The sequence below is a fragment of the Nicotiana tabacum genome, chromosome 11, assembly GCF_000715075.1.
Source record: "Nicotiana tabacum cultivar K326 chromosome 11, ASM71507v2, whole genome shotgun sequence".
Taxonomy (NCBI): domain Eukaryota; kingdom Viridiplantae; phylum Streptophyta; class Magnoliopsida; order Solanales; family Solanaceae; genus Nicotiana; species Nicotiana tabacum.
Genome location: NC_134090.1, coordinates 147,504,331 through 147,530,038, shown reverse-complemented (window position 1 = coordinate 147,530,038; position 25,708 = coordinate 147,504,331). Strand labels below are relative to the sequence as shown.

General features: G+C 36.7%; 2 protein-coding genes across 2 annotated transcripts; one reads left to right on the top strand and one right to left on the bottom strand.

Annotated features, from left to right (window-relative positions):
• Positions 1 to 2,957: 2,957 nt before the first annotated feature.
• Positions 2,958 to 8,905, top strand: LOC107798365 (putative protein phosphatase 2C 33). Its single transcript, XM_016621340.2, has 5 exons — positions 2,958 to 4,218; positions 5,790 to 6,173; positions 6,263 to 6,380; positions 7,838 to 8,061; positions 8,149 to 8,905. Exons 1-5 carry the CDS (start codon positions 3,973 to 3,975, stop codon positions 8,638 to 8,640), a joined length of 1,464 nt encoding a protein of 487 aa, XP_016476826.2. The 5' UTR covers positions 2,958 to 3,972; the 3' UTR covers positions 8,641 to 8,905.
• Positions 8,906 to 9,875: 970 nt separating this feature from the next.
• Positions 9,876 to 24,546, bottom strand: LOC107798366 (aspartic proteinase 36-like). The gene is made up of 10 exons (XM_016621341.2): positions 23,544 to 24,546; positions 22,267 to 22,396; positions 21,904 to 22,145; positions 21,272 to 21,490; positions 19,510 to 19,669; positions 19,315 to 19,388; positions 12,834 to 12,924; positions 12,303 to 12,381; positions 10,934 to 11,005; positions 9,876 to 10,246 (listed from the first exon to the last, which is right to left on the bottom strand). The coding sequence occupies exons 1-10, from the start codon at positions 23,774 to 23,776 to the stop codon at positions 10,086 to 10,088; spliced, it is 1,461 nt and encodes a 486-aa protein (XP_016476827.1). The 5' UTR covers positions 23,777 to 24,546; the 3' UTR covers positions 9,876 to 10,085.
• Between the last annotated feature and the right edge of the window lie 1,162 nt (positions 24,547 to 25,708).

Genomic DNA, 25,708 nt, shown 5'->3' with positions numbered 1-25,708 from the left:
TGCATCTAATGGATGTTGTTACAGCCTATTTGTATGGATCATTAGACAACGAAATTTTTATGAAAGTACCTGAGGGATTTAAAGTGCCAGAAGCATATAAAAGTTTTCGAGAAACTTGTTCAATAAAGCTTCAGAAATCTTTATACAGATTGAAACAATCAGGTCGTATGTGGTACAATCGCCTGAGTGAATACCTGTTGAAAGAAGGGTACAAGAATGATCCAATTTGTCCTTGTGTCTTTATAAAAAGGTCTGGATCTGAATTTGTTATAATCGCTGTGTATGTTGATGATTTAAATATCATTGGAACTCCTGGGGAGCTTCCAAAAACAGTAGACTGTTTGAAGAAAGAATTTGAAATGAAAGATCTTGGAAAGACAAAATTTTGTCTTGGTCTACAAATTGAGTATATGAAAGATGGAATATTTGTCCATTAATCAACATACACCGAAAAGATTTTAAAGCGATTCTATATGGATAAAGCACATCCATTGAGTACCCCGATGGTTGTGAGATCACTTGATATAAAGAAAGATCCATTCCGACCTCATGAAAATGATGAAGAGCTTCTTGGTGTCGAAGTACCATATCTTAGTGTAATTGGGGCATTAATGTATCTTGCCAATAATTCCCGACCAGATATAGCTTTCTCAGTAAGTTTATTGGCAAGATTTAGTACTTCGCCAACACAAAGACACTGGAATGGTATTAAACATATATTTAGATACCTCCAAGGTACCATTTATATGGGTTTATTTTATTCAAACGAATCCAAGCCATCATTGATTGGTTATGCAGATGCAGGATATTTGTCTGATCCACACAAAGGTCGATCTCAGACAGGCTATTTATTTACAAGTGGAGGTACAGCCATATCATGGCGTTCGACAAAACAAACTATGGTTGCTACTTCTTCAAATCATGCAGAGATAATAGCCATTCACGAAGCAAGTCGAGAATGCGTTTGGTTAAGATCTATAACTCAACACATTCAGCAAACATGTGGTTTTTCTTCGAAAGAGAATATTCCAACAATATTGTATGAAGACAATGCTGCATGCATAACTCAATTGAAAGGAGGATATATCAAAGGAGATAGAACAAAACATATTTCACCAAAATTCTTTTTCACTCATGATCTTCAGAAGAATGGTGAAATAGATGTACAACAAGTTCGTTCAAGTGATAATTTGACTGATCTGTTCACTAAGGCATTACCAACCTCAATATTTGAAAAGCTGATATATAAGATTGGAATGCGTCGTCTTCGAGACATTAAGTGATTTTTCATCAGGGGGAGTAACTATACGCTGCACTCTTTTCCTTAACCAAGGTTTTGTCCCACTGGGTTTTCCTGGTAAGGTTTTTAATGAGGCAGCAAGCAATGCATATCATAAATAACTATGTACATCCCAATATTTTTTTAGAGAGTTTTTAACGAGGCACATTATCTATGGACATCCAAGGGGGAGTGTTATGATGAATATCACATTATGGTGGATGTCTACTCTTCTTCCATGATCTTCATCTAAAATGCTTAATGACATATTCAATGACATAATTTGTATGTTCAATGACATATTCCATGACATATTTTCTTTACTTTTTATGCCTATATAAAGGCCTTGTAATAGATAGGAAAAAATACACAATTGAAGAAGAGAATCTCTTCATTCTCTCTATCTCTATTTTTTGTTCATGTTTTACTAAATTGCTTTTATTTTATAACACAATCCAATTACTTTTCGTTACTACCAAATATTTGTGGTTGGATGATTGTTTTTCTTGCTATGTATAAGAAGTACTGAATATAGTGTCTTGTATACACAGGTTAAAAAATACTATTCCTTCCGTTTGTGAATCTATTTGACTGGGCACAGTGTTTAAGAAAAAAAAATACTTTTAAATTTGTGGTGTAAAATAAGACACATATATTTTGTGCGACTATAAAATATAACTTGTTTTCAAATATGGAGAGTGATCATTATTTTTGGTACAGACTAAAACAAAAATAGATTCACATAAATTGAAACGAAGGTGATACCAAATACTCTAAGAAATTAATAGTATTAAATTAATACATTATACTATTATTTTCCCTAATATATTTTAAAAACAATCTCTAAGAGTTCTTGTCTACAAAAAGTACTTTGCTCTGGTATCGAGTCTTGTCGCCGTCAATTTAAATTAGTCACTATTAATCAGATTGTTTTATATGCTGAAAAAATCTTTTATTTTGTTAAAAACTACAATGAAAGGAAGAAAAGAAAAGCAACTATCAAAATGCATTTTATTTATACAAACTTTCTTCTCTAAAAACATTTTTCAATTCGTCCAAAGCAAGTGATAAGTTTAAAGTTTGAAACTTTGATTAAATTTTAAACAACACATTAATAGTAAAATCTTGCCACTACAAATTCATTTTAAGACCTTACCTGATCAATATGAAAAAATTATATTCTATGTGACTTCTATGCATGTATAATCTAATTTTAGAGTTCATACGCGAGGGCTTGATGATTTAGTTTCTATATTTGTATTTTTAATTTTAATTTTTATTTATTGGCACTGCTTTTTTATACTTAATAAGTACTTAAGGTGACATCTCTATATAAGATTTTATAAAGTCAACATCTAATCTCATATTCCAAATTAATTAAACATCTCTAGTTGGCAATGCATATAAGTTAAGGCTTCTACTTTCTACCAAAAAATTATACCCTAGCCTTAATACTAAAAGTTTTTCACTTTTATCCATTTGTATATATACACATGTTATACAAAATTAAGCAATTTAGCTTTTTAACATTCTTAAATTAAATCAATCTACATATCAAGTATGATTTATGATTAAGTAATTAATGCGTAAAAACTTACACGTATTTGGTTTAAGTCGAATAAGTAAATGCAAGATATTTAATTTTTATATACACATTTATTATTAATTATAATTAAGTAAATGTATATTCTTTAACTTCTAATCTGTATTATATACTCTCTCTCTCCTCCTGACAAAAAGAGTCATATCGGCGCCATTTTTGCCATCTTTTTTCTCTCTGTGCTGTGTGTCACGCTGTTGTTCGTTGCCATTCCTATTTCTTTTCCTGTCCTCTTAATTCCATTAATAATCCATTCACTTTCCGTTTTCCTATGCTCCCCTTTCGCCTCTTATCCATATTAATAATTTTATCCATTTGTTCTTAATACACTTCTAACTATACTGTGTTAATTCTACTTCAACCCTTCTAACAAAAAAAAAAATAAGCCTCCTAATCATACATAATTTAGAATTTTTGTGCTTAATTGAGTGGGGTTTTGATAAAGTTTGACACTTTCTTTATACTGGTCACTAATTGACCCTTCTTGTAAGTGAAAGGTGATAATAAAAAAGGTATATATTGGGGTTATTGCTATTAAAAAATTGAAAAGGGGTACAGTTTTGATAGATCTGCTCTTTATGTTTTAATGCCCCTTTTAATGTTTGCAATATCTGAAGTTGGCTTTCTCTGTTAGAACGGGAACAAAAGGGTAGTGAGTATTTTTCTTTACAGTTATTATTATTATTATTATTCAAAAACTTTAAATTTGTGATAATTCATAGAGGAATTGTTTCAAGAACTGTTCTTTTATGCATGATCCTTCAAGTGTTGTTGAAATGTTCATAACTTTTTGAGTCTGATAGATTTTTTTTGGTGGATTGGATATTGACTGCTTTTGGAGTCGAAGTGGATTGTGGTTAGCAGTCTGTTTATTGGATTTTTTTACCTCTTTTGTTGGTAACGTGGTCAGTGGGGATTCGTATAGTTGATCCCGACTTTTTGGGATGAAGTGATTGGATTGAGTGGAGGATTGGTTGGTAGAATTTGAAGATTTTCAAGAAGGATAATTAATACGGATCGGAACACGGGAAATAGGGTGTCTGATTATATTGCTGTTCTGGAGTGCATACTGAATATAGTCCGGGGACTCGGGATGGGTTCCTGCTTATCATCTGAAAGCAGGAGCCCTCATCCCGGTTCTCCTGCATCTTCAAGTAGGAAAAGGAAAAGCTCAAAAAAGAGGTTAGGTTCGCGAAATTCTTCCTTCGACTATCATAAGGAAGAACTGCTGCATAGGATACCGGGGCGTATGTTCTTGAATGGTTCTAGTGAGGTGGCTTCACTCTTCAGTCAGCAGGGCAACAAAGGCACTAATCAAGATGCTATGATTGTTTGGGAGGTTAGTCCTTGAATTTCTATTTGCTATTTTTGTGATTATGAATTGACTTGCAATATTCATTACCACCAGAATGCATATGGTCATTGCGGCAGTGAAAGAAACTAGGGGCTAAAAAGTTATGTGGTAGTTATCTTTTGGATCCCAATTTTGGTAGCTAATGATAGTTATTTTTGCTAGAGCCTATATATATATATATATATATATATATATATATGCTTTCATCAAGGTAGATTGCCTACATCACACCCCCTTGTGGTGTGGCCCTTCCCGAACCCTGCGTGAAAGCGGGATGCTTTGTGCACCGGACTGCCCTTTTATTTTGTGAGTAATTATATAATTGACAACTCTTTTTCTTGATCAGGTTCATACCTAACTACATAATTGACCTTAAGAATCAACAAATCAAAGTGAAAATACATATCACTTAACCATGAGTAAATGTAAAAAATGTATATGCAAGACATATGTCTTGCTTTCATTTGCTTTGTGTAAACACCCGGTCCAGGTAAGTTTTTACTGTTCAAGGCATGCTTTTTGCTTTTTTTACTTTCTATAAACATGCATAGATTTAGAGGATAAGTTGCTCGGACTCTTCACTTTCGATGCCACACCCGTGTCGACACGATGTGGGTGTGGGTGTGGGATCTGTACCGCATCTGGTCAACTGATTTTGGGTACTTTGACCAAAATTGACGGATAAAATAAGGATAGATACAATGATTTTTGAAATCAAAACAAAAGTTGGGGTAAAATTCAAAAATATGGAATACTTTGTATGTAGAAATTTCTATGTCAGTCCTTTTCCTATTATCTCCTTCTCAGATTCTCCTCTTGATCAATATTTTTTCCATATCAGAATATCTTGTAAGTTTTTCATATAATATCTCATAATTTAGATATATCTTTATAACTCTATTTTTAGATATTTTAATTATTTTTAGCCGAAACCCCGCATCCGTATCTATACTTGGATCCGTAGCCCCAAATCTTAAATTTTAGATCATGAAGGATCCTATCTCTAGATCCGCACCCGTATCGGACACCCGCGCCCAAGTCCGAGCAACTTAGGTTAGAGGGGACAAAAATGTATCCTCGAGTTATACATCATTTTGTACTGATCTGCTAAACTGCATTGTTTTCTCTAAGTTGCTCTGCAAAAGTCATGTTTGGAGCTTCTAAATTGAAAATCAATCTCTTTTTAGTTCAAGTTAACTTTCCACCTTTTATAAAGTTGTGGAACTTCATCATATTTATACTTGCTTTACTTGTTCCTCCCCCAAGAAAAGGCATAAGAGACAGATTCTAAGAGCAAATGAGTTGAGGGTGGGAATAACATCATACAAGCAAGCAGTATATTAGATACTTCTAGTCATGGATAAGTACACAGTTACATGACATGCCGTTTAAAAGTTAAATAATACGTTATTTCCTGATTTATATTTTGTAAGTGTATATCTGTAGAAGAAGAATAAATACGACAGTATGAAATGCTTGGCTACTGAATACTCTCTCTAGATAGATTATACCTGTGGGGGAGCATTTTCTAACTATGCTTTTACAATATATTCCAGAATTTTGGTTCCAGAACAGATACTGTTTTCTGTGGTGTTTTTGACGGCCATGGTCCTTACGGTCATATGGTTGCAAAACTAGTCAGAGATGCTCTTCCTTTAAAGCTAAGCACACACTGGGAAGTTAATATAAAAAGTGAGGATGTTCTAAGAGAGATCAGTCTCAACAGGGGGAGTAGCCTATATCCTGAGGATGCTTCCCTTATCTCTGAGGAGTCGAGAGTTTCAATTGATGTTGAAGATACTGAAAAGCACACAGAGGTGTTTCAAACGTTGAAGGGGTCATTTCTGAAGGCTTATAAGGTTGTGGATAGAGAGTTGAGAAGCTATACCAATATCGATTGCCTCTGTAGTGGAACAACAGCAGTAACCCTAGTTAAACAGGTTCGTTGTCATATTCAGAAAGTTGAAGCTAGCTGGATTTTGTCTTATTTTAATCTGAAGATGAACAATGTATTTTGTTTTTTTTGTAGGGTAAGGATCTTGTTATTGGAAATATTGGGGATTCTAGAGCTGTGCTGTGTACGAGAGGCGACGATGATTCTCTCACTGCAGTGCAATTGACAGTAGATCTTAAGCCCAATTTACCAGGTGCATACATGACTTTGTCTTGCTTCCATGTTGTTGCAATCTTATACATTCATGCACCCCCCCCCCCCCCCCCCAAAAAAAAAAAAAACCTTCCGGTTCATGTAAACTATTGGGTAAGATTCCTTCTGAGGGGACTGGTTAAGCAGGAACTGCTAGTAAGATCATCTGCTTTTGGACGAGTATGTCTATAGAGTGAAGTTACTGTACTGAGGGTCAAACTATTAATACATATACGAAATCAATCAATCAACTATTCTGAGGTTGCATTTATGAATCCTCTATATCAATTACACTCTATCGGGCATTTCTTTTCAATACTCAATAAGCTGTTTGTTAAGATAAACTAGGGGTTGTCTGAAAAATAGGGTTCTCTAAATCTCACATATATCTCTACATTGACACAAAGATCTTTAGCCAAATTAAAAAGATCTCCTTGTGAACATGAGACATAATATTAGTGTCACCATAGCAACTAACCTTTTGTTCCAGCTAATTGGTTTCGCCAATTATCCTTGCTTTCAATTTTTTTTGCATTTTTAGCTAAAGCTCACATGTTCTTTTAGGGATTATTGGTCATCGAAGACAGTTTACTTCCATGGCTCCATGTGATTTTAGGTCTAAGTTCATCCCCGAATACAAAGAAAATGTGTGACAAAGGAAAAACTAATTCGTGATAGATAACTGTTGAAATTCTTGCTAAGCGGTCTCATTCCCATACTCATTGTCCATCACATGAGACTCTTGTGATGTCTAGATAAACTTAAGCTAGTCAGCTTTTCTCTCCATTGAAGTAAGAGAAGACAGAAGGTTCCCCCACCGTTCTCTTAAAGTTTCAAGTTCTTTTTAATTAAGCTTCTGTTGAAATCTTTATCAATTTTCTCTATATTTCTCAACATCTTGCTTCTATGGTCCACAGAGGCCTTTTTTTCTTAGAATCATCAAGTACTCGAGCAAGTTTTTCGACCTCTCTTTGACGTGTGAAGTGATTGGCAATCATACCTCCTTCGTATCTATGATTAATCATGTACTTCAATCACTCATGTTATGAACTTCTTTGACAAATGAGATACTTTTCAAGGATCTGGTGTAAACATGTAAAACTTAGGAATGCGATACAGTTACCTAGAAGTGGAAGGAAAAGACAAGTAAAAGGACAGGGAAATCTATTCCAAGGAGGGAATTTTTTTTTTTAAGTTCTATGACAAGTGAGATGCTTTTGCAAGGGTGTGGCTGAATCCACATTTCTAGAACTTTGCTGGTAAATGCATTTTAGACCTGAAGGAACAGTTGCTTTCTTCAGGATAGATGAAATACTATATGGTAGTAGGGTTATGGCATCCATGCAATGGTACTGTAGAAAGCAGAATTCTTCTCCCTTTGTGTAGCTGACTTTGATTAATTTCTACTGATGCTCGTCTCACTAGTGTTTTCTTTACTCTGCTTATCTAAACGTACAGCGGAGGCTGAGAGGATTCGCAAATGTAAAGGGCGAGTGTTTTCTCTTCATGATGAGCCGGACGTTGCAAGAGTGTGGATGCCAAACAGCGATTCTCCTGGACTTGCCATGGCCCGTGCTTTTGGAGATTTTTGCCTCAAGGATTTTGGTGTCATCTCAGTGCCTGAAATTTCTTATAGGTGTTTATCTGAGAAAGATGAATTCATTGTTCTGGCGACAGATGGGGTAAGAATCTTGAATTCCTGCTTTTGGTATTTCTCGGATCCAACATTTATTCCGTCGCCAATCAAATTAGTTTGATTTTTCTGACAGATTTGGGATGTGCTTTCAAATGATGAAGTAGTGAGGATTGTGGCTTCGGCTTCATCCCGTTCATTGGCAGCTCGATCACTTGTTGAAGTAGCTGTTCGAGCTTGGAAAACTACATATCCAACTTCTAAAGTCGATGACTGTGCAGTTGTCTGCCTCTTCCTAGATTCAAACTCAAATAATTTCTCTACTGCTTCCATTACAAAAGAGAATGACAAGACTGTAAGGGGAATGAGCGAAGGTAGCAACGAGATGGATGTTGCATCTAGTCTACCTGCATTGAATTGCGTTGGCACTGTTCGAGAAGGTGAAGAAGTTTCAGCAGGCAGCAAAGAGGAAGCCTCAGAACAGGAAGAGTTGCTACCGAAGACGGGGAAAGAATGGTCTGCGCTCGAAGGGGTATCTCGGGTGAACACAGTGATGACATTACCAAGGTTTGTGCCAGACAAAGAAGAGAAGAAAGCTTCTGGAGGATCAAAGTCAAAGAAGAAATAGAGAGTGAAATGGTGAAGTGCTTGAGTCTGGGTTTATTTCTGTCCTATTTTCCATTTTGTTTAGTTGTTATATTCTGTTTTTTATTGTCTCATTTATAAACTGAGAGGTAAGGTGAAAAAAGAAAAATAGGGTCATTTCATGTTGTTCTGGGCTATATTAGAGTATCTGGGGAGTCATTCTTTCTCTCTCAAGTGTATGTAGAATCAGAAATTTTGTACATCCAACTCGCGGTCTTCTAAATTTTTGGATACTAGCTATTTGTTCTTTTGCTCTTTTCTTTTTCCTGTATCACAGTTTTGCATGATTTGTTATGTTGCAATGTATTGTACTCCAGCCTCTTTGGTGATTAGATGGACTTATAAAGATCACTAATCACAGTGAAGACATTCGTTACTTGAGTGATCAGAGGCGGATCCAGGATTTAAACTCTATGGGTTCAACTTTTAAGATATTTAACATTGAACCCATTATATTTTTAAAGTTATGAGTTCAAATCCATTATTTTAGCAATTTTAATGAATTTATACATATAAATTTTAACTCCGCATCGAAAGTTATGGGTTCAATTGAACCCGCATCTACCACATTGCATCCGCCCCTGTGAGTGATAAATGCGTATATTAAGGATACATGCCTTGCATTCGTTGGTTTGGTATAAAAGTCTCGCATTTATTGGTTTAGTATAAAGTTTTTGTATTCGTTGATTTCATATAAATGTCTTGCATTCGCTTGTTTTGTATAAACATCGGGTGCGTATAAATTTTTTACCCTGTAGGATGTGTCTCGTTTGAAATGAAGACGCTTTTCGATTGCATTTGCCTTCGAGATTTGTAGCAACTTCATAATCAAATGAATTTTCTAAAATGAATGGCATAGGCTAACAAGGAGAGGGCTACCTAAAATCCATCAGTTTCAGAAAAATATATGCTCTACAATTTCCATGCAACTTTCAGAATATTGGCTATGGCTAATGGCATTTCTTGTTCAATATTATACTGCTATAAATAAGATTCATCTTTCTTCAAGCAACTTTCTCCAGGAGCTGTTGAAGCATTTATTATATATATACATATCTTAAATCCTTTTTAAGAATATGCGGATCGCACCTCTTAAATCCTTTTAAAAGGTGGTTTATTATATATAGTACTTTAGCTACGGATTCATCTGAATAAGAGCCCTCCTCAGAGAGTATTAACTTATAAAACCAGGTTAAATATGTTTACTGTCTATAATAGTCTATGAAACAATACCCAGAGAAGAGATAAATACTTGACCAGCTTCTATATGAATGGTTCTTACATGTTAAACATAGAAGAGAAACTGCTAATGACTGTTTCATCAGAAGTAACCGAGGAAAAGGATTATATGCAATGAAACATGTCGAAACCTTCAAATTTCTGAATATTATGGTACAAAAATGACCACCTGTACAGCTGTTTATGATATCACTTCAACAAATTATACAGGATGGAAATGATTAAAAAAAAGAATGTAAAACCCTTCCTTGAATCCACAATAGAAGATGATGAAATATCGTGAGAAGCCACAGTATACGCGCTTCCAGCACTTCCAGAGCTTTCATATTTGAGTTGGATGGTTGAAGAGCCTGAAATTAACACAGCAAATACTTGAGGAGAAGTCCAATGCTGAAAGAAAAATCTTTCAAGGAAATTATAAACAATGCACTGAGTATAGCATAACATTTCATCGTAATAACATGGAGTCTCTAAACCTGAGAAAATAGAAAGAAAGGAAGGCACTTTATAGCTAATATATGAAGATATTTAAAGGCATTCATGTGCAGTAGAAGATTCTGCAAAATCCAAATAACTATGCAAAACATTGAAACATGAGGAAAGCATCAATATCTTCTTTCATTATAGAGTGCTAGTGAAGAATAGCACAACAACAACAGCAACAACAAAAAACCCAGTGTATCCCACAAATAGGGGGTCTTGGGAGGGTATTATGTACACAACGTTACCCCTACCTTATTCAGGTAGAGAGGTTGTTTCCGGTAGACTCTTGGCTCCAAGCAAGCATGCAAATCACAACAGTATAGAAAAAAAATACAGTAGTGTAAAAGTCAGGAAAGCATTAACAACAACTAGGAAGTAGAGCAACCAAAACACAGGCGAGACACCTAATTCTTAGATAGGAGGGGCGTCTTATGGAATGAAAGGAATGAATTGATTTCCATATGTATGTAGAAGGCTACGAATGATATTGGAAATCGATTCATTTCAATATGGAGTAGACTACAGAAGAATCACAATCAATTAACTATACTCACAGTCGTACTCGATCCAACCAATGGTCTGGTTTTCGATATCATACAGAACTAGCTTGTTTGATAACACAAGATCTGCAACAAAATATTTGTCAAAAAGCTGTCTATCAATAGTTTTATCAACTTAAGTCAATTCTGAAAGCTGCACACTTTTTAATGTAAATTATAATGTGTACGGCGTTAATATTTTTGAAAGATAAAAGAATGGGATTGCAGAAGAACATTGGATGCAAGTGATGAAGCAGAATGTATGGCAGAATTATCATTCAATTCCACTCCAGTCCAGGCCTAGAAAGAGTATTCTTACTGCTACAGCTTCAACTAATATTATGTTTACCTGTACTTTGTGGGAGGTCCTATTACCCATAAATACCACCCGTAGAGCTGGCATGGCATTAAAAATGTATGCACGTCCATCTAGCACGTGAGAAGACAAATGCAAGCCAAAATATATAGCCTCTTAACACCATGTGTCCAAGAGATAGGAGCTATTTATTACTCTATTTTAGGCCATTCTCCCAAAATTCTGCTCAAATCTGCCACCTCTCATACCACCCACACCCACGGCTGCCCTACAGCATCCCCTCTATGTATAACCTGCTCAACCATCTTTATCGCCACCGCCACCCTTCTCCAAACTGCTCCCTCCTCCACTGTTTTCTCACTTTGTCCCACAGCCATCTCCCTTCTCTTTCTTGTGGCTTTCTTGGATCTGAACAAATTTCGAAATAACGAAGGAGGCGGCACCCTAGGAGGAGCGGGCGATGCCGGCCACTGGAAATAGAGAGGACGATGTTCTTATTTGATGATTAAGCATAAGGAATGATTACTTACCACATTACGTAGCGCAAGGCTCCCCCACTTGTGCATTGTTAATTAATTAAGTTAATGAGGAACTTTCACGAAAGGTTTCATCAGCTAAAGGGACTTGTTATGCAAATTTTCCCTATCCACAGCATTGACAGAGCGTGGAGGACCTAATAGGCTCTTCAGCAGCCTCCTCTAAGATTTCTCTATCATAGCAAATTGCAATCATCGTTAAACTCCAACACAACAGCTTTACCACAGCTTTAAGCATTTTATCATATTTATAACTTTTAAACTTATTTTGGATTATGCATTCTTATCTATACTGTCTCTAATCCCTCAACATTGCTGCAAGCTTGACCAACAACAAGATTTATTTTGTCCTACATTCATTCATATTCCTGAAATGTCTTATCCAGCTCATGCTTGCTGAAATAAGATTGGATGGAATATCATCGAGCACGGTCAAGCTTAAGTTTCACAAAAATTCTTCGATAAAAATTGCAAGGATTTACTTCAATTTAGATGGTTTCTCTTAAAAGTAAGAGAAGGTGTCAAATGATACCTCCTAACAGAGTTATTGTCATTCCATCCTTTGCCTGCATTCCTCCACTGTCTTGCCAACCAATACACCATCGACTCTCCTGCAAAATTGAGACCAGAGCAAAACTGAGATGAAATTCTCCATGAGGAGAAGGGACATATTTCTCTGCACCCTAACAACACAAGGCCATCTTTTTGGTCCTATCCTCCGGTACGGACAACATACATATAAATGCAGACATATACACCAACAGAAGTGTAGAATAAAACATACACAAATGTATCATATAGACATGAAAGAGACAAATTCCCAGAAAAATAGCTGTGTTGAATCTAACATGATTAACCTAGGAGACAAATCTAAAGGCCTATGCTCGTGAATGTTCAGTCTGGCAATGGAGTGAGAGCTAAAAGAACTGCTATTGTACAACAAGCAAGGGTCCAACAATCAAATTTTAGAATTGAAATTGGAAGTTTTCTTGGGAAAAGGAAAAAATTTCATCTGATTAAATAAAAAAAGAGCTGGAAAAGTTCAGCATACTTAATTACTTACTGTGACTTGGAAAAGATAATCGTGGGGATAAACTGTCAAAGAAAGCGAATCTGCAAAGCGGAATGTTACAACTGGGAATCCATCATCAATCCTGCACCAGCAGAGGAAGAGGAAAGTTAAAAGACATTGAGTTTATATATCATTGCAATTTATATCTGACTCATACTGATTAATTTCTTACAAATCAATACTCTTCCCTATTCCCAATCCCGGTATAAATACACATACTCGTCCTTTATTCCTTCCCAGTCACTCCAAAAACAAATTACTCCGTCCGTCCCAAAAACAATTACAAGATACACAGTACTCTCCAAAAAGTACAAATTACAAAGTATATTTTGGAAGTACTAGGACAGAAAACAAGTTAAGAAACATTAGTATACACATTTTTGTATACTACTGGTTCGCATCTCGGGCCGGTATATCCTTGATCTGTTGGGTCTTTAATTTTCTTTTCGGGACTGGGCTGCTTTGTATCAGTTTGTCTAAACTTTTATCAACACTTTTTATTCTCAGCCATTAGCAAACTGAAATCTGACTCCTCATAAGTTCATATTACATGTATATTATTTTCCATATGGAAGGGAAATAGCAGTGGTACCTTTTATGTTAAGACCTGCTACAGAACTGTTAGTTCAGGTATGCAGGAGAATATATCCTGGCCCTGGAAACTAATATGGAAAACAAAAGCTCCATATAAGGTTGCATGTTTTGAATGCTAAAGAACATCAGTAAATATTGAAAATGTTGGTTTATGTTTAGTTAACAATGACATGCTGAAAATGTTGGTTTATGTTTAGTCAACAATGACATGCCAATTGGAAGAGTTGGTGGAAAGAGTTGGTGTGGATGCTACGAGGAAGCTTCCTCCTTTGATGTCACCCATGACATCAAGAGGAGGTAGTTTGATGTCACCAATGACATCAAGAGGAGGTCTTTACCTCTATAAATAGATGCACTCCTTCACTTGTAGAAATCATCCCAAAATAATACAATACATTGTAGTGAGTAGAGAGTTAAGAGAGAAATTCTCTTAAGTGTAATTGGGAAATCTCCCCTTCCTTTGTTAATATTAAAAAGGGCAATTGTTCTCTGGTGGACGTAAGATTATTTTGATCCGAACCACGTTAAATCTTGTGTTCTTTCTTTTACGTTTCCGCTAACAATTGATATCAGAGCGACATGATTCTTTAACGATCCAAGGAGAAAGAACAAGCAAATATGAGTTCCATGAAGTTTGAAATTGATAGATTCAATGGACGCAACAACTTCAATATCTGGAAGATCCAGATGATGGCGTTACTGCGGAGGGAAGGTTCAATCCATGCTATTGACGGAAAGTATCCTACGGATATATCAGCTCCCGACAAGGAGAAGATTGAAGGGGATGCATTGAGTGCAATCCAACTATCCCTTGCACCTAACGTGCTTTGTGAAGTGAGTACGGGTACCGAAGAGACGGCCAAACAGTTGTGGGAAAAGCTAGAAGGGCTATACCAAGACCGATCAGTGACAACAAGAATGTTGTTACAACGGCGTCTTCACACATTTAAGATGGGGTCAGGTACTTCGTTACAAGATCATTTAGATGCGTTTAATAAACTTGTCATGGACTTATAGATTGCAGGAATTAAAAGGGAGGAGGAGACGCTTGCATGTGCTTTGCTATTTTCATTGACTTCAGGATATCGTGATATTGAGAATTCAATGATGTATAGCAAGGAGCCTATCAAGCTTGAGCAAGTGCGGCAGACACTTAACTCTAGTGATGTGCGGAGGCACATTGAAGGAGATAGAGATGACCAGGCAAGTGGCCTCTTTGTAAGAGGCCGGACTAGCCAACAGGGAAAGACCAAATCAAAGCACAGATCAAAGTCTCGTGTGAACAAGAAGAATACAGAGTGTTGGGGTTGTGGCAAGAAGGGGCACTTTGAACGAGATTGCCCAATGTCAAAGTCCAAGGAAAAGGCGAGTGCATCTACAGTTGAACAGGTACATAATTTTGATAATGATTATGTACTAACAACATCGTGTAATAATAATAGTAGTTATGAAAACAAATGGGTGTTAGACTCTGCTTGTACTCTGCATATGACGTTCCGAAAAGACTGGTTTAGCAGCTACGAGAAAAGTGGAGGAACCGTAGTAATGGGCAATAATGCAACTTGTGCAATAGTTGGCATTGGCTCAGTTCGGGTTCGCTGCCATGATGGAATCGTGAGGACTATTACACAAGTCCGTCATGTTCCTGATCTGAAGAAGAATTTGATCTCCTTGGGTACTCTGGATGAACAAGGCTACAGGTACATGAGCGAAGCAGGAACTATGAAGGTGACTAAAGGTTCTTTAGTCATGCTGAAAGGCAAGCTGGAGAACGACCTTTACACATTGGCCGGAAGCACCATTGTTGGCTCTGCAAATGCATCTACAGTGCAGTTATCTAATGATGACAAGGCAAGACTATGGCACATGAGACTAGGTCATATGAGCGCACGTGGACGGGAGATGTTGAGCAATCGTAAACTTTTGGAAGGTGAGAAGATCAGCACGCTTGACTTCTGTGAGCACTGCGTTCTAGGGAAGCAGAAGAAGGTCAGCTTCAGCACTGGCAAACACAAGACAAGAGGAGTGCTAGACTACATCCATTCAGATTTATGGGGTCCTTCTAAACTTCCATCGAAGGGCGGAAAGAGGTATCTTCTCATTTTTATTGATGATTTCTCACGAAAGGTTTGGGTGTATTTTTTGAAGGCAAAAAGTGATGCTTTTGAAGCATTTAAAGAGTGGAAGATTTTGATTGAAAATCAAATGGAGCGGAAAATCAAGTATCTTCGCACAGACAATGGCTTGGAGTTTTGCAATGAAGAGTTTAATGAATTCTGCAAGGTTCATGGGATCTCAAGACATAGGACTGTCAGGCATACCCCACAGCAGAATGGAGTTGCCGAGAGAATGAACAGAACTCTTCTTGAAAAGGCTCGTTGTATGCTCCTACAAGCCAAAATGTCCAAAGTATTTTGGGCTGAAGCAGTTCACACTGCTGCTCATATTGTCAATCGATCTCCAGGATCGACAATTGACTTTAAGACTCCGAATGAGGTATGGTCAGGTGAACCCTCTAACTATTCATACTTACGAGTATTTGGGTGTCCAGCTTATTATCACGTTAATGAAGGAAAGCTTGAACCAAGGGCTAAGAAGGCCATATTCGTAGGGTATGTGGATGGAGTAAAAGGGTACAAACTTTGGTGTTTGTCTTTACTCAAATTTATAGTTAGTAGAGATGTCACCTTCGATGAATCCTCTATACTTGATCCCCGTAAAGTTTCCGTGGAGTTTTCAGGAAACAAGAACAACGAGCAGGTGGAGCTTCCGGTGGAGCTTGCCAAGGAAAAGGATCAAGAGACTCAGGTTAAAGATGAGTCAGAAGATGTAGGCGTTGAAGAACTTGCTGTCAATGAACCATACACAATTGCGAAGGGGAGGGAGAAGAGGCAGACACGAGAACCGGAACGCCTTATAAATCAAGCAAACTTGATTGCATATGCGTTCGTAGCTGCACAAGAAGAGATTAAAGATCTGGAGCCCTCCTCGTATATTGAAGCAACTTCTTGCAAGGATGCCGCACAATGACGGTTAGCCATGACTGAAGAGATGGAGTCTCTTCGCAAGAATCAGACATGGGTCTTAGTGAAAAGACAAAAGGGGAAGAGGACAGTTGGATGCAAGTGGGTCTACCGAAAGAAAGAGGGAATTCCTGAAGTGGAAGATGCTAGGTTCAAGGCGAGATTGGTTGCAAAAGGTTTCAGCCAAAAGGAGGGAATTGACTACAATGAGATTTTCTCTCCGGTCGTGAAGCATAGCTCAATTCGCGTGCTACTAGCATTGGTTGCACAATTTGACTTGGAGCTTCAACAGCTTGATGTCAAAACTGCTTTCTTACACGGTGATCTAGAAGAGACAATCTATATGGATCAACCTGAAGGTTTCCTAGCTGAGGGAAAAGAAGATCACGTATGCCAACTAAAGAAGTCTTTGTATGGTTTGAAGCAATCCCCTAGACAGTGGTACAAGAGGTTTGATGCATTCATGACTACACATGAATTCTCAAGGAGTGCATTTGATAGTTGTGTGTATCACAAGAAGATGTCTGGTAACTCAATGATTTATTTACTGTTGTATGTTGATGATATGCTTATTGCTGCTAACAACATTACAGAGATAAATGCTTTGAAGAAACTATTGAGTAAGGAATTTGACATGAAGGATTTAGGAGCTGCAAAGAAAATCCTTGGTATGGAGATTTCAAGAGAAGACGATGTTGTACATCTTTCTCAGAAGAGGTATATTGAAAGGGTTCTCGAGAGATTCAATATGCAAACGTGCAAGCCTGTAAGTACACCATTAGCTCCTCATTTTAAACTTTCAGAGTCACAAATGCCTCAGTCTGAGGATGAGGTGGAGCATATGTCAAAGATTCCTTATGCCAGTGCAGTTGGTAGTATTATGTATGCTATGGTATGCACACGTCCAGATATTGCTCAATCTGTAAGTGTGGTAAGTAGATACATGTCCAACCCAGGAAAGAGGCATTGGGAAGCTGTCAAGTGGATATTGAGATATCTCAAAGGAGCTTCTGGTGTTGGTCTTACCTTTCGAAAAAGTGGTACAGGTATTTCAATTCTCGGTTATGTGGATTCTGACTATGCAGGAGATCTTGATAGAAGAAGGTCCACAACTGGATACAGCTTTACCCTCGTTGGCAGTGCCGTCAGTTGGAAGTCGACTTTGCAGTCGATTGTCGCTTTGTCTACGACAGAAGCAGAATACATGGCAGCAGCGGAGACGGTAAAGGAAGCTATCTGGTTGAAAAGTTTAGTAGCGGAATTGAGTTTGGTTCAGCTGGAATCAACTCTTAGATGTGATAATCAGAGTGCTATTCATCTAATGAAAAATCAGAGATTTCATGAGCGCACTAAACACATTGATGTCAGATTTCATTTTATTCGAGATGTTATTGATGAGGGAACTATCAAGGTCGTGAAGGTTATCACAGACGATAATGCTGCAGACATGTTGACCAAGATAGTCCCGCTCGCTAAGTTTGCACACTGCAAGGACTTGGCGAGGGTGTGCATCAACTGATGCAACTCCGAAGAGAACAGTTGCTAGGTGGAGGTGGTATGTTCAACAATGGTTTGATTCTTCTTGTTTCTTACAACGGGGTTGCCCAGTAAGCTTAGAAGTTTTGGCCAGAGTTGTTCACACGCTCGAAACGCAAACCAAGGTGGAGATTGAAAATGTTGGTTTATGTTTAGTTAACAATGGCATGCTGAAAATGTTGGTTTATGTTTAGTCAACAATGGCATGCCAATTGGAAGAGTTGGTGGAAAGAGTTGGTGTGGATGCTAGGAGGAAGCTTCCTCCTTTGATGTCACCCATGACATCAAGAGGAGGTAGTTTTATGTCACCAATGACATCAAGAGGAGGTCTTTACCTCTATAAATAGATGCACTCCTTCACTTGTAGAAATCATCCCAAAATAATACAATACATTGTAGTGAGTAGAGAGTTAAGAGAGAAATTCTCTTAAGTGTAATTGGGAAATCTCCCCTTCCTTTGTTAATATTAAAAAGGGCAATTGTTCTCTGGTGGACGTAAGATTATTTTGATCCGAACCACGTTAAATCTTGTGTTCTTTCTTTTACGTTTCCGCTAACAAATATCTTAGGATACAGATGTTTAGGTCAGTTGGCACTTTGGTGCAAAATGGAAGATGTATATGAAGAGAATAGCATGATAGATGTTAATAAAATTCCTTACAGTAGTGATTTTTCTACAGGGCTTTTAGTGATTTTTGTACAGGAACTATCAACTTTTTTTAGGGACCCTTACATCTATGTACAGGGATCTTCAAACCTTTGTAACACAAACACCCAAAACAATCTTATATTAGATAAGCATATATTACCTAAACCTTGTGGGATTGACATCCCGTCATCATTATATAAACTTGAACGACTAGTGTACTTGCTAGTGTATTGATCTTGTTATTGTATATGCTTGAACGACTAGTGTACTTGCTAGTATTGAGTTCATGTCACATAACACTCCCGTAACTCCTCCATTTTGGCACACACACATAAAATTGAATTAGAAAAACTATTACGAGGGAAACAAGAGTAGTTTTATAAATTACATGCCTGCATATATATTAAATTCCCGTCTACCAACTGCAATAAATAGTTTTATAAATGACGTGCCTGCAAATAAAAAAACTCCCTTCTACCAACTGCAATAAATTGCTTTGCAGTCATTTTCACTAGGTCATTAGACAAATGAAGGAACAAGTTCCCTATTATTATCTGCTTCTCCCACTGTTTTCGTGTATATACTCATAGGACAAAAAAAAGATATTACATACCAAGCCTTTAACAGAAAGAAATATGAAACTCACATGAGAGGCCAGAAAAAATCTTACTTCCCGGTGTAGTCAAAGCAGTGGAAACTCTCCTCAACAAGACGAATATTCAACTGTGGTTGCCGTTCCATCAACTATGGCAACAAAGAGAAGGAAGAATCAAGCAGAAAGCTCAAAATTATCCATGCATACATGCAGTGTAAGCTCTCTTAAGGAATAAATTAATTACACTGTTTCTGAAATATCTGAAGTTACCTTGTAGATGAGAGCACTGTAGACCATGTTCGGAAGATATGCTAAGGTTGTGCCACTGTCAATTATTGTCATACTGGATTTCGTGTTGAAGATGGTTGTGGGAATGTCTAGAACTTCACCACCAACCTCAATTCCTTTCATAACAACATTATAATGTGGCCTAAAAAGAAGGCAAATATTTTAGTTAATAGTTCAGAATAGTGTAGTGTAACAAAGGAAACATTTCAAAGGATAACAGTAAATAGGTGAGGCTAAAATCATGTAATCAAAGCAAGAAAAATAAATAACAAAAAATAGACCAGAAGTCACAACTTCAAAACTCAAGCTTGAAACCAAGTAATTAAAAATATGCAGCATCAGCGAGTGAATCGAGAGAGTTTTAAACTCCTTACACTAGGTAGACTTTTTAAAATCCAATAGCAGAGATAGGAGACAATAATCTGCACTGGAAGTACTTTATAATTTCAAAAGTCAATGTTAGATAGTTATGTATAAATAATCCTAGTCCCATATGTAGTAGGAATCGAATATGTCCTAGTCCCATATGTAGTAGGAGTAGAATATGTATTATATATAGAATTCAGTGTATCATTGTTATTCAATAATAGATTTTTCCGCTTTGCATTCTCACAGTCAACATATATATTCTAGTCTCATCTTAGTGCCTTATGGGCGCTAACTTAGCTATTCGCTACCAAGGTGCAATGCCAGCTCTAACATTGTCTCTATTACAAGGTTGTAACTACAGTACAACCATACATGACCCTTCTTTTCCCTTGTTTCCAATAACTATAGTATTTTCTTTGTCCCTAATATAAAAGTTTATTTTATCATACTAGACTGTCTCAGTCCTCCTTCCTGAAAAGAAAGCTTAAATGAAAGCCACTTGACTCTTAATACATCACTTTTTATTCCATTCTATAGAAAACATTACATCTATGAATCCTAAAAATATCATTCTTGGAAACAGTAATACTATCAATTCATCCGACAGCCTTCAGCTATTACAGAACTTTTAGCAAAAACTTTGCTTCCGTTGGATAGTCTTAATTTGAACCTTATGGTCCCTCTCTGCTTTTCATCCTAAAAAGTCTTTATTTTCAATTTTTTCTCAAGCCTATATTGATCTTGATTCAATATTAAGGCAATCTCCATAGTGAACTCCCTTTAACCCAAGAATTTCTTAACTTTTTCAGTCCTAAATGTAATCTATTTGAGAACTAGAAGCTGCTGCAAAATCTGTCCTGCACTAATTAATTTTGTCTAGTTTTTATATTTGTAGACCACCTATTAAAAGGGAGACTAGTAGAGCAAGAATCCAACTAAGATGCCATATTGTGGATGAAGGTCCATATCACTGAACCAGGGGGATGCAAATATCAACACAAACAGATGCATTATAACATTTTGCATTAAATGTTTGAGCAATTGTCCATTTACCATATTTATTTATTTACCAGAGACATGTTTGAGAAATTTTGCATAAAAAATCAACACAAATAGATGCATTATTTATTTATTGATAAACGAAAAATCCCTGAGGACCAGTGGCGTGCAGTTTGAAACTCGGTAGATAATGGGTCTGCCTCTTTACTCTTCTCCCCTTAAGACTTTTGTCTACGGTAGAATTTGAACTAGCGGCGTGCGCCTAACCCACAATTAATGTAATGCGCTCTCACCACCAGATCAAAGCTCAGGGGGCCATTTACCATCTTTATTTATTTTTTAAGAAACAAGGGGTTCTGATAGTAAAAATACTTACAAATCGGGGACTAGTGGAGTTGAATTTACTTTTGGCTGAACTACTTGTCCAATGGTAAATATGCCACCTCCATTCTTTCCATCTAGGCAATGTGCAAATATTTTCTTCACCTTCCCGGCTGCAGCTAGCTGCGAAATAACTGATGAACTTGCTTGTCCAAAACCAAGTATTCCATCAACTGCTTGACTAGGATTACTTAGTTCTTGTCTAGACGAGCACCTGCGTTGGATAAAAAAGATGTGAGCTACCACATGTCATTTAGAGATAAATTACCTGCCTGAACAGACTACATTATATTGCAATCTTGAGTAGCATCAATTACATCTTATGGAGAAGTTCAAATAAATTGAGAAGTGCGGCATGGAACTTGGTGAAGTAAAACAGAGACTACACAGAGAGAGTTGACACTTAGTAAAGCTTATAAACACCAGATTAATGTATTGAATTACAGATCAAAATTATATTAGTCATCCAAGTTTATCAGTTAATTTATTCAGCAAAAATAGGCATAGGAAATTTTTAATCACAAGGATTAGCAACTTATATGTTAGTCATCCAAGTTGATCAGTTATTTGCTCATCAACAATAGGATTATTTTAATCATATTTTAATCAGAAGGGTTAGAAGATTACCCAAATGCTATAGACCCGTTCATAGATGTTGTTTTTAGGTCTCCTGACACTTGATCAAACCGAATATCATCCTTTACAAAGAATCCTGAGGTTGAGCTTCCATCTCCATAACTAACCTGATAATCACATGGCATTCCCACCTTGCAATCCGAGTAGGGAGTATTAAGCATGCAAAACTCTTCGTCACAAGAAACAGATTTTGCAGTTGTAGAGGCCTTCAAGTCATATGACGCCAAGTCTATCTGTAAGGTAATAAATCAATTGAATAAGTACATGACATGTGTCTATGAATAACAGAACTAGCATCCATTATCTGCACTAAGAAAGAGAAGTATAACACATAAATTGGAAGAAGAATCATACCCCGAGATCGCTTTTTGTAGGACATCCCTCACAGCCAGCACAGTTCACCCATAAAATGTCACTGCCAGTATCAACCTGGACATGATATTCCTTCGAAGGCGTTCCAATTGATAACTTAGTGTAATAGAGCCTGCATCATTTATATATAAGGAAAATGCATAAACACAATGGCAAAGGATAATATGAGCATTCATCATTTCTCCACCACCACCACAATATGAAGTCATGCCCTGCATGTCCCCAGCAATTTTTGTTTATATATTTAATTTTTGGAGGTGAAGTTGGGTGAAGGGGGGCTGCATTTTGAACAACAAACCTTTAAAACTTATTGTGGTAAACAACTACCAATCACTGAGCTAGACAAAGAAGCAATGATATCAGTTAGTCATAATGTTGAGAAACAAAGCTGCATACTTTCTAAAAACTTCAACACCCTGTCCCCCTCTTAAGAAAGAATGAATACAAGAAACACCTACTATCACTATCAAATTATCAACAATCAAACCTTAAACTGTTTTAACACGTTAGATAATGGAAAAACATAGTAATTGAGAGAAGCTAATATGATAGAGAAAACATCTAATCAAAGATTGATTTTTTTTTTGATAACCGAGAAATCCCCGAGTGCAAGTGGAGCATGGTCCGAACCTCGGTGGATAATGGACTCGCCCCTCTGCTCTTCTCCACTTAAATCAAAAATTGAAATTTGAAGTCTATATCAAACGTCCCAACACAGAGAGAGTATGAATTATCAAAAACCTATGCAAAGGAGACAACTTTTCATACAACAACAACAACATCTAGGACTCAATTCTGAGTAAGAAATTTTCACTTAGCTAAAGCTATCCGGACGTTCTTTTCATGTGAATATTTTTAATTGGGTTTAAACTTTAAAGGAAACAACTTTCTGTACATAAAAAAAAAACTTGCAGACACGGTGGCGGAGCCAGGAATTCTATTAAGGCGGTTCCAAAATATGCCACAATGCATCTTCGTCACTACACTAAAAGCTTCACTTATATCAAGGGGATTCAAAAACTTATATTCATACAAAACACTACTCTACTTGCATGGTATAATTTTAAGGACGAGGGGATTCAATAGAACCCCTTCCTTATATGTGGCTCCGCCACTGCCAAGACATGATAAATTAGGAGACAGAGAGAGTAGTAATTATGAAAAACCTAATACATAAACAAAATGCAGACATATAACATGTAGTATATAAATTGCCCAAAAAAACAATTGGAAAAAAAAAACAGAGAAGGGGAACTAACGCGGCATCAGTGGGAGAGCCATTGCCACCCAATTTGAATTCAACGGAGGTGAGCATTCTGCCGTGACGGCGGCTATCATGCGCTTTAAGATCATTCAAAATCGACCCTTTATTACGCCCACCATATTTATGCTTCACATTGAACACCAAATTTTCACCCTTCACAGCTACTACCAAAACCAACAACGAAAATATCAAACACCCATTTCTCCTTCGATCCATTTTCTTCCCCATTTATGCAACATTCACACAAACCCACATCTCAAATTGATGTGATGTGTATCCGTTGATTTTGAATCTTGAGAAGGAAGAGAAAAGTAAGGAATTCTCAATTTTCCTTACATTACTCTTGAAGAAAAATGTAGCAAGAAAAGAAAATTTAATTTTTTTTTCTTTCTCTCTCGAGCGTGACCAGAGAGAGAGAGAGAGATCGAGAGGAAAGAGACAAGTGGATTGATCATAATTTGGTAAACGGAAGAAACGTTCTGCCCGAAAATGAAGGAAAGCTACGAGGGGAAGTTTTTCTCTAAGAAGAATTTTCATGCAAATACGTTATTTCATGCTCCGCGTTTTGGGAAAATGTTCAAATTTGAACTTGTACTAGTTTTAGAAATTATTTAATTTTTTCCTTGGTAAAAAAATTTAGTCCATTATTCTTACCATTAATGGAGCTCCAACATAAAATGGGTGAATTTCACATATTCAAATTCTTCGATAAAAATGATTCGAAATTACTACTAGTCTACTACAATTGATTATGGCTTAAAATAACCCTCAAGCTGGTGTCATGATAGGGATAAAGGGATTGAGACTTTCAACCGTAAAACTTGAGCAATTTCGATAGTATATGCCAAAATTTGATCATCTTATTTAAAAGATTTTTTCATTTTTTATAGGACAATAATAATATTCAAGAAATTAAATAATTCTTTATTGCAGTTTTAAGAAATTTTTAATGATAAATATTGTGATTTATATATTTAACATATAGTTGTCAAATATATTACTTTTATTACTAAAAATCATTTATAATTTGAATCAAGACGGAAATATTTTAACCTAATATTGTATGGACTACAGTGCTTCTTGTACATGACGAATGTGCTTCTTGTACATGACGAATCAAAAGATGAAAATATTTTTAATGTGAGATTAGTTTTTCGTGAGAGGGCTTTTCTTATAACTCTACTTTCGAATTGGATTATAGACAGGCTGGACAAAGGTGCAGTAACAGAGTAGTGCACCCTCCAAAATACCTAAAAGAATTTGTGGTCCCCAAAAAGGAACAAGGCTGCTAGTACCGTGAGAGATAAGGCCACAATAGAGCAAACACCTGAGGAAGGCACTCCTATAAAAATTCAGAAGGAGCTAGCAATTAGGGTAGATAATTGAGTCTTGTCTTTTATCTTCAATTTTTAGTTATAGCTAGTTCTGGAACCTCCCTCCTTCTGCAATTTTTTTGTTTTCTCTTTCAATTTTGATGTTTTCAGTCGAGGATTAAGAGTGAATCTTTGGTTCTTGTAATCCTTTGATTTGAGTTAATACAAGTTTGTTCCATTTGGTGCTCTCGTTGAACCTCTTCTCCAAATGGGTGATCCTCTGATGACTCGATTGAAATCTTTAAACAACGACGTAGCTCAGATTAAGGACCAACTAGCTCTACACTCCCAGAATTTCGACGCCATCTCTCCTGCGTTGTCTGAGATGCAGGGTCAATTACATATTCTAACTGCCGGGAAACAACATCAACCCATTCCAACCACATCAAAGAACCCTAGCCCTTCCCTGTTAGGAAGCGTGTCAAGCTAATAGAAGGAAAAGAATATTTAAGAGAGAAAAGCAATAAATTTCACAAGACAAGACAAGATTTACGTGGTTCGGCAATTTTTACCTACTCCACGGCCGCACAAAGAATAACTCTTATTAATTGAAGACAGAAAGAAGAAGTTTTGGGATGATCTACAAATGAAAATGTAGACCCCTATTTATAGGCATTTGAATGCCCTGCCAAGGTAAGCGCGTACATCATAAGAATACTGAGGTAAGCGCTTACATCACAAGAATGTCGAGGTAAGCGCTTACATCACAAGAATGCTGAGGTAAGCGCTTACATCATATTTTCATCTCTTTTTGATTTTTCTTTCTTTTGTTTTGTCTACTTTCATA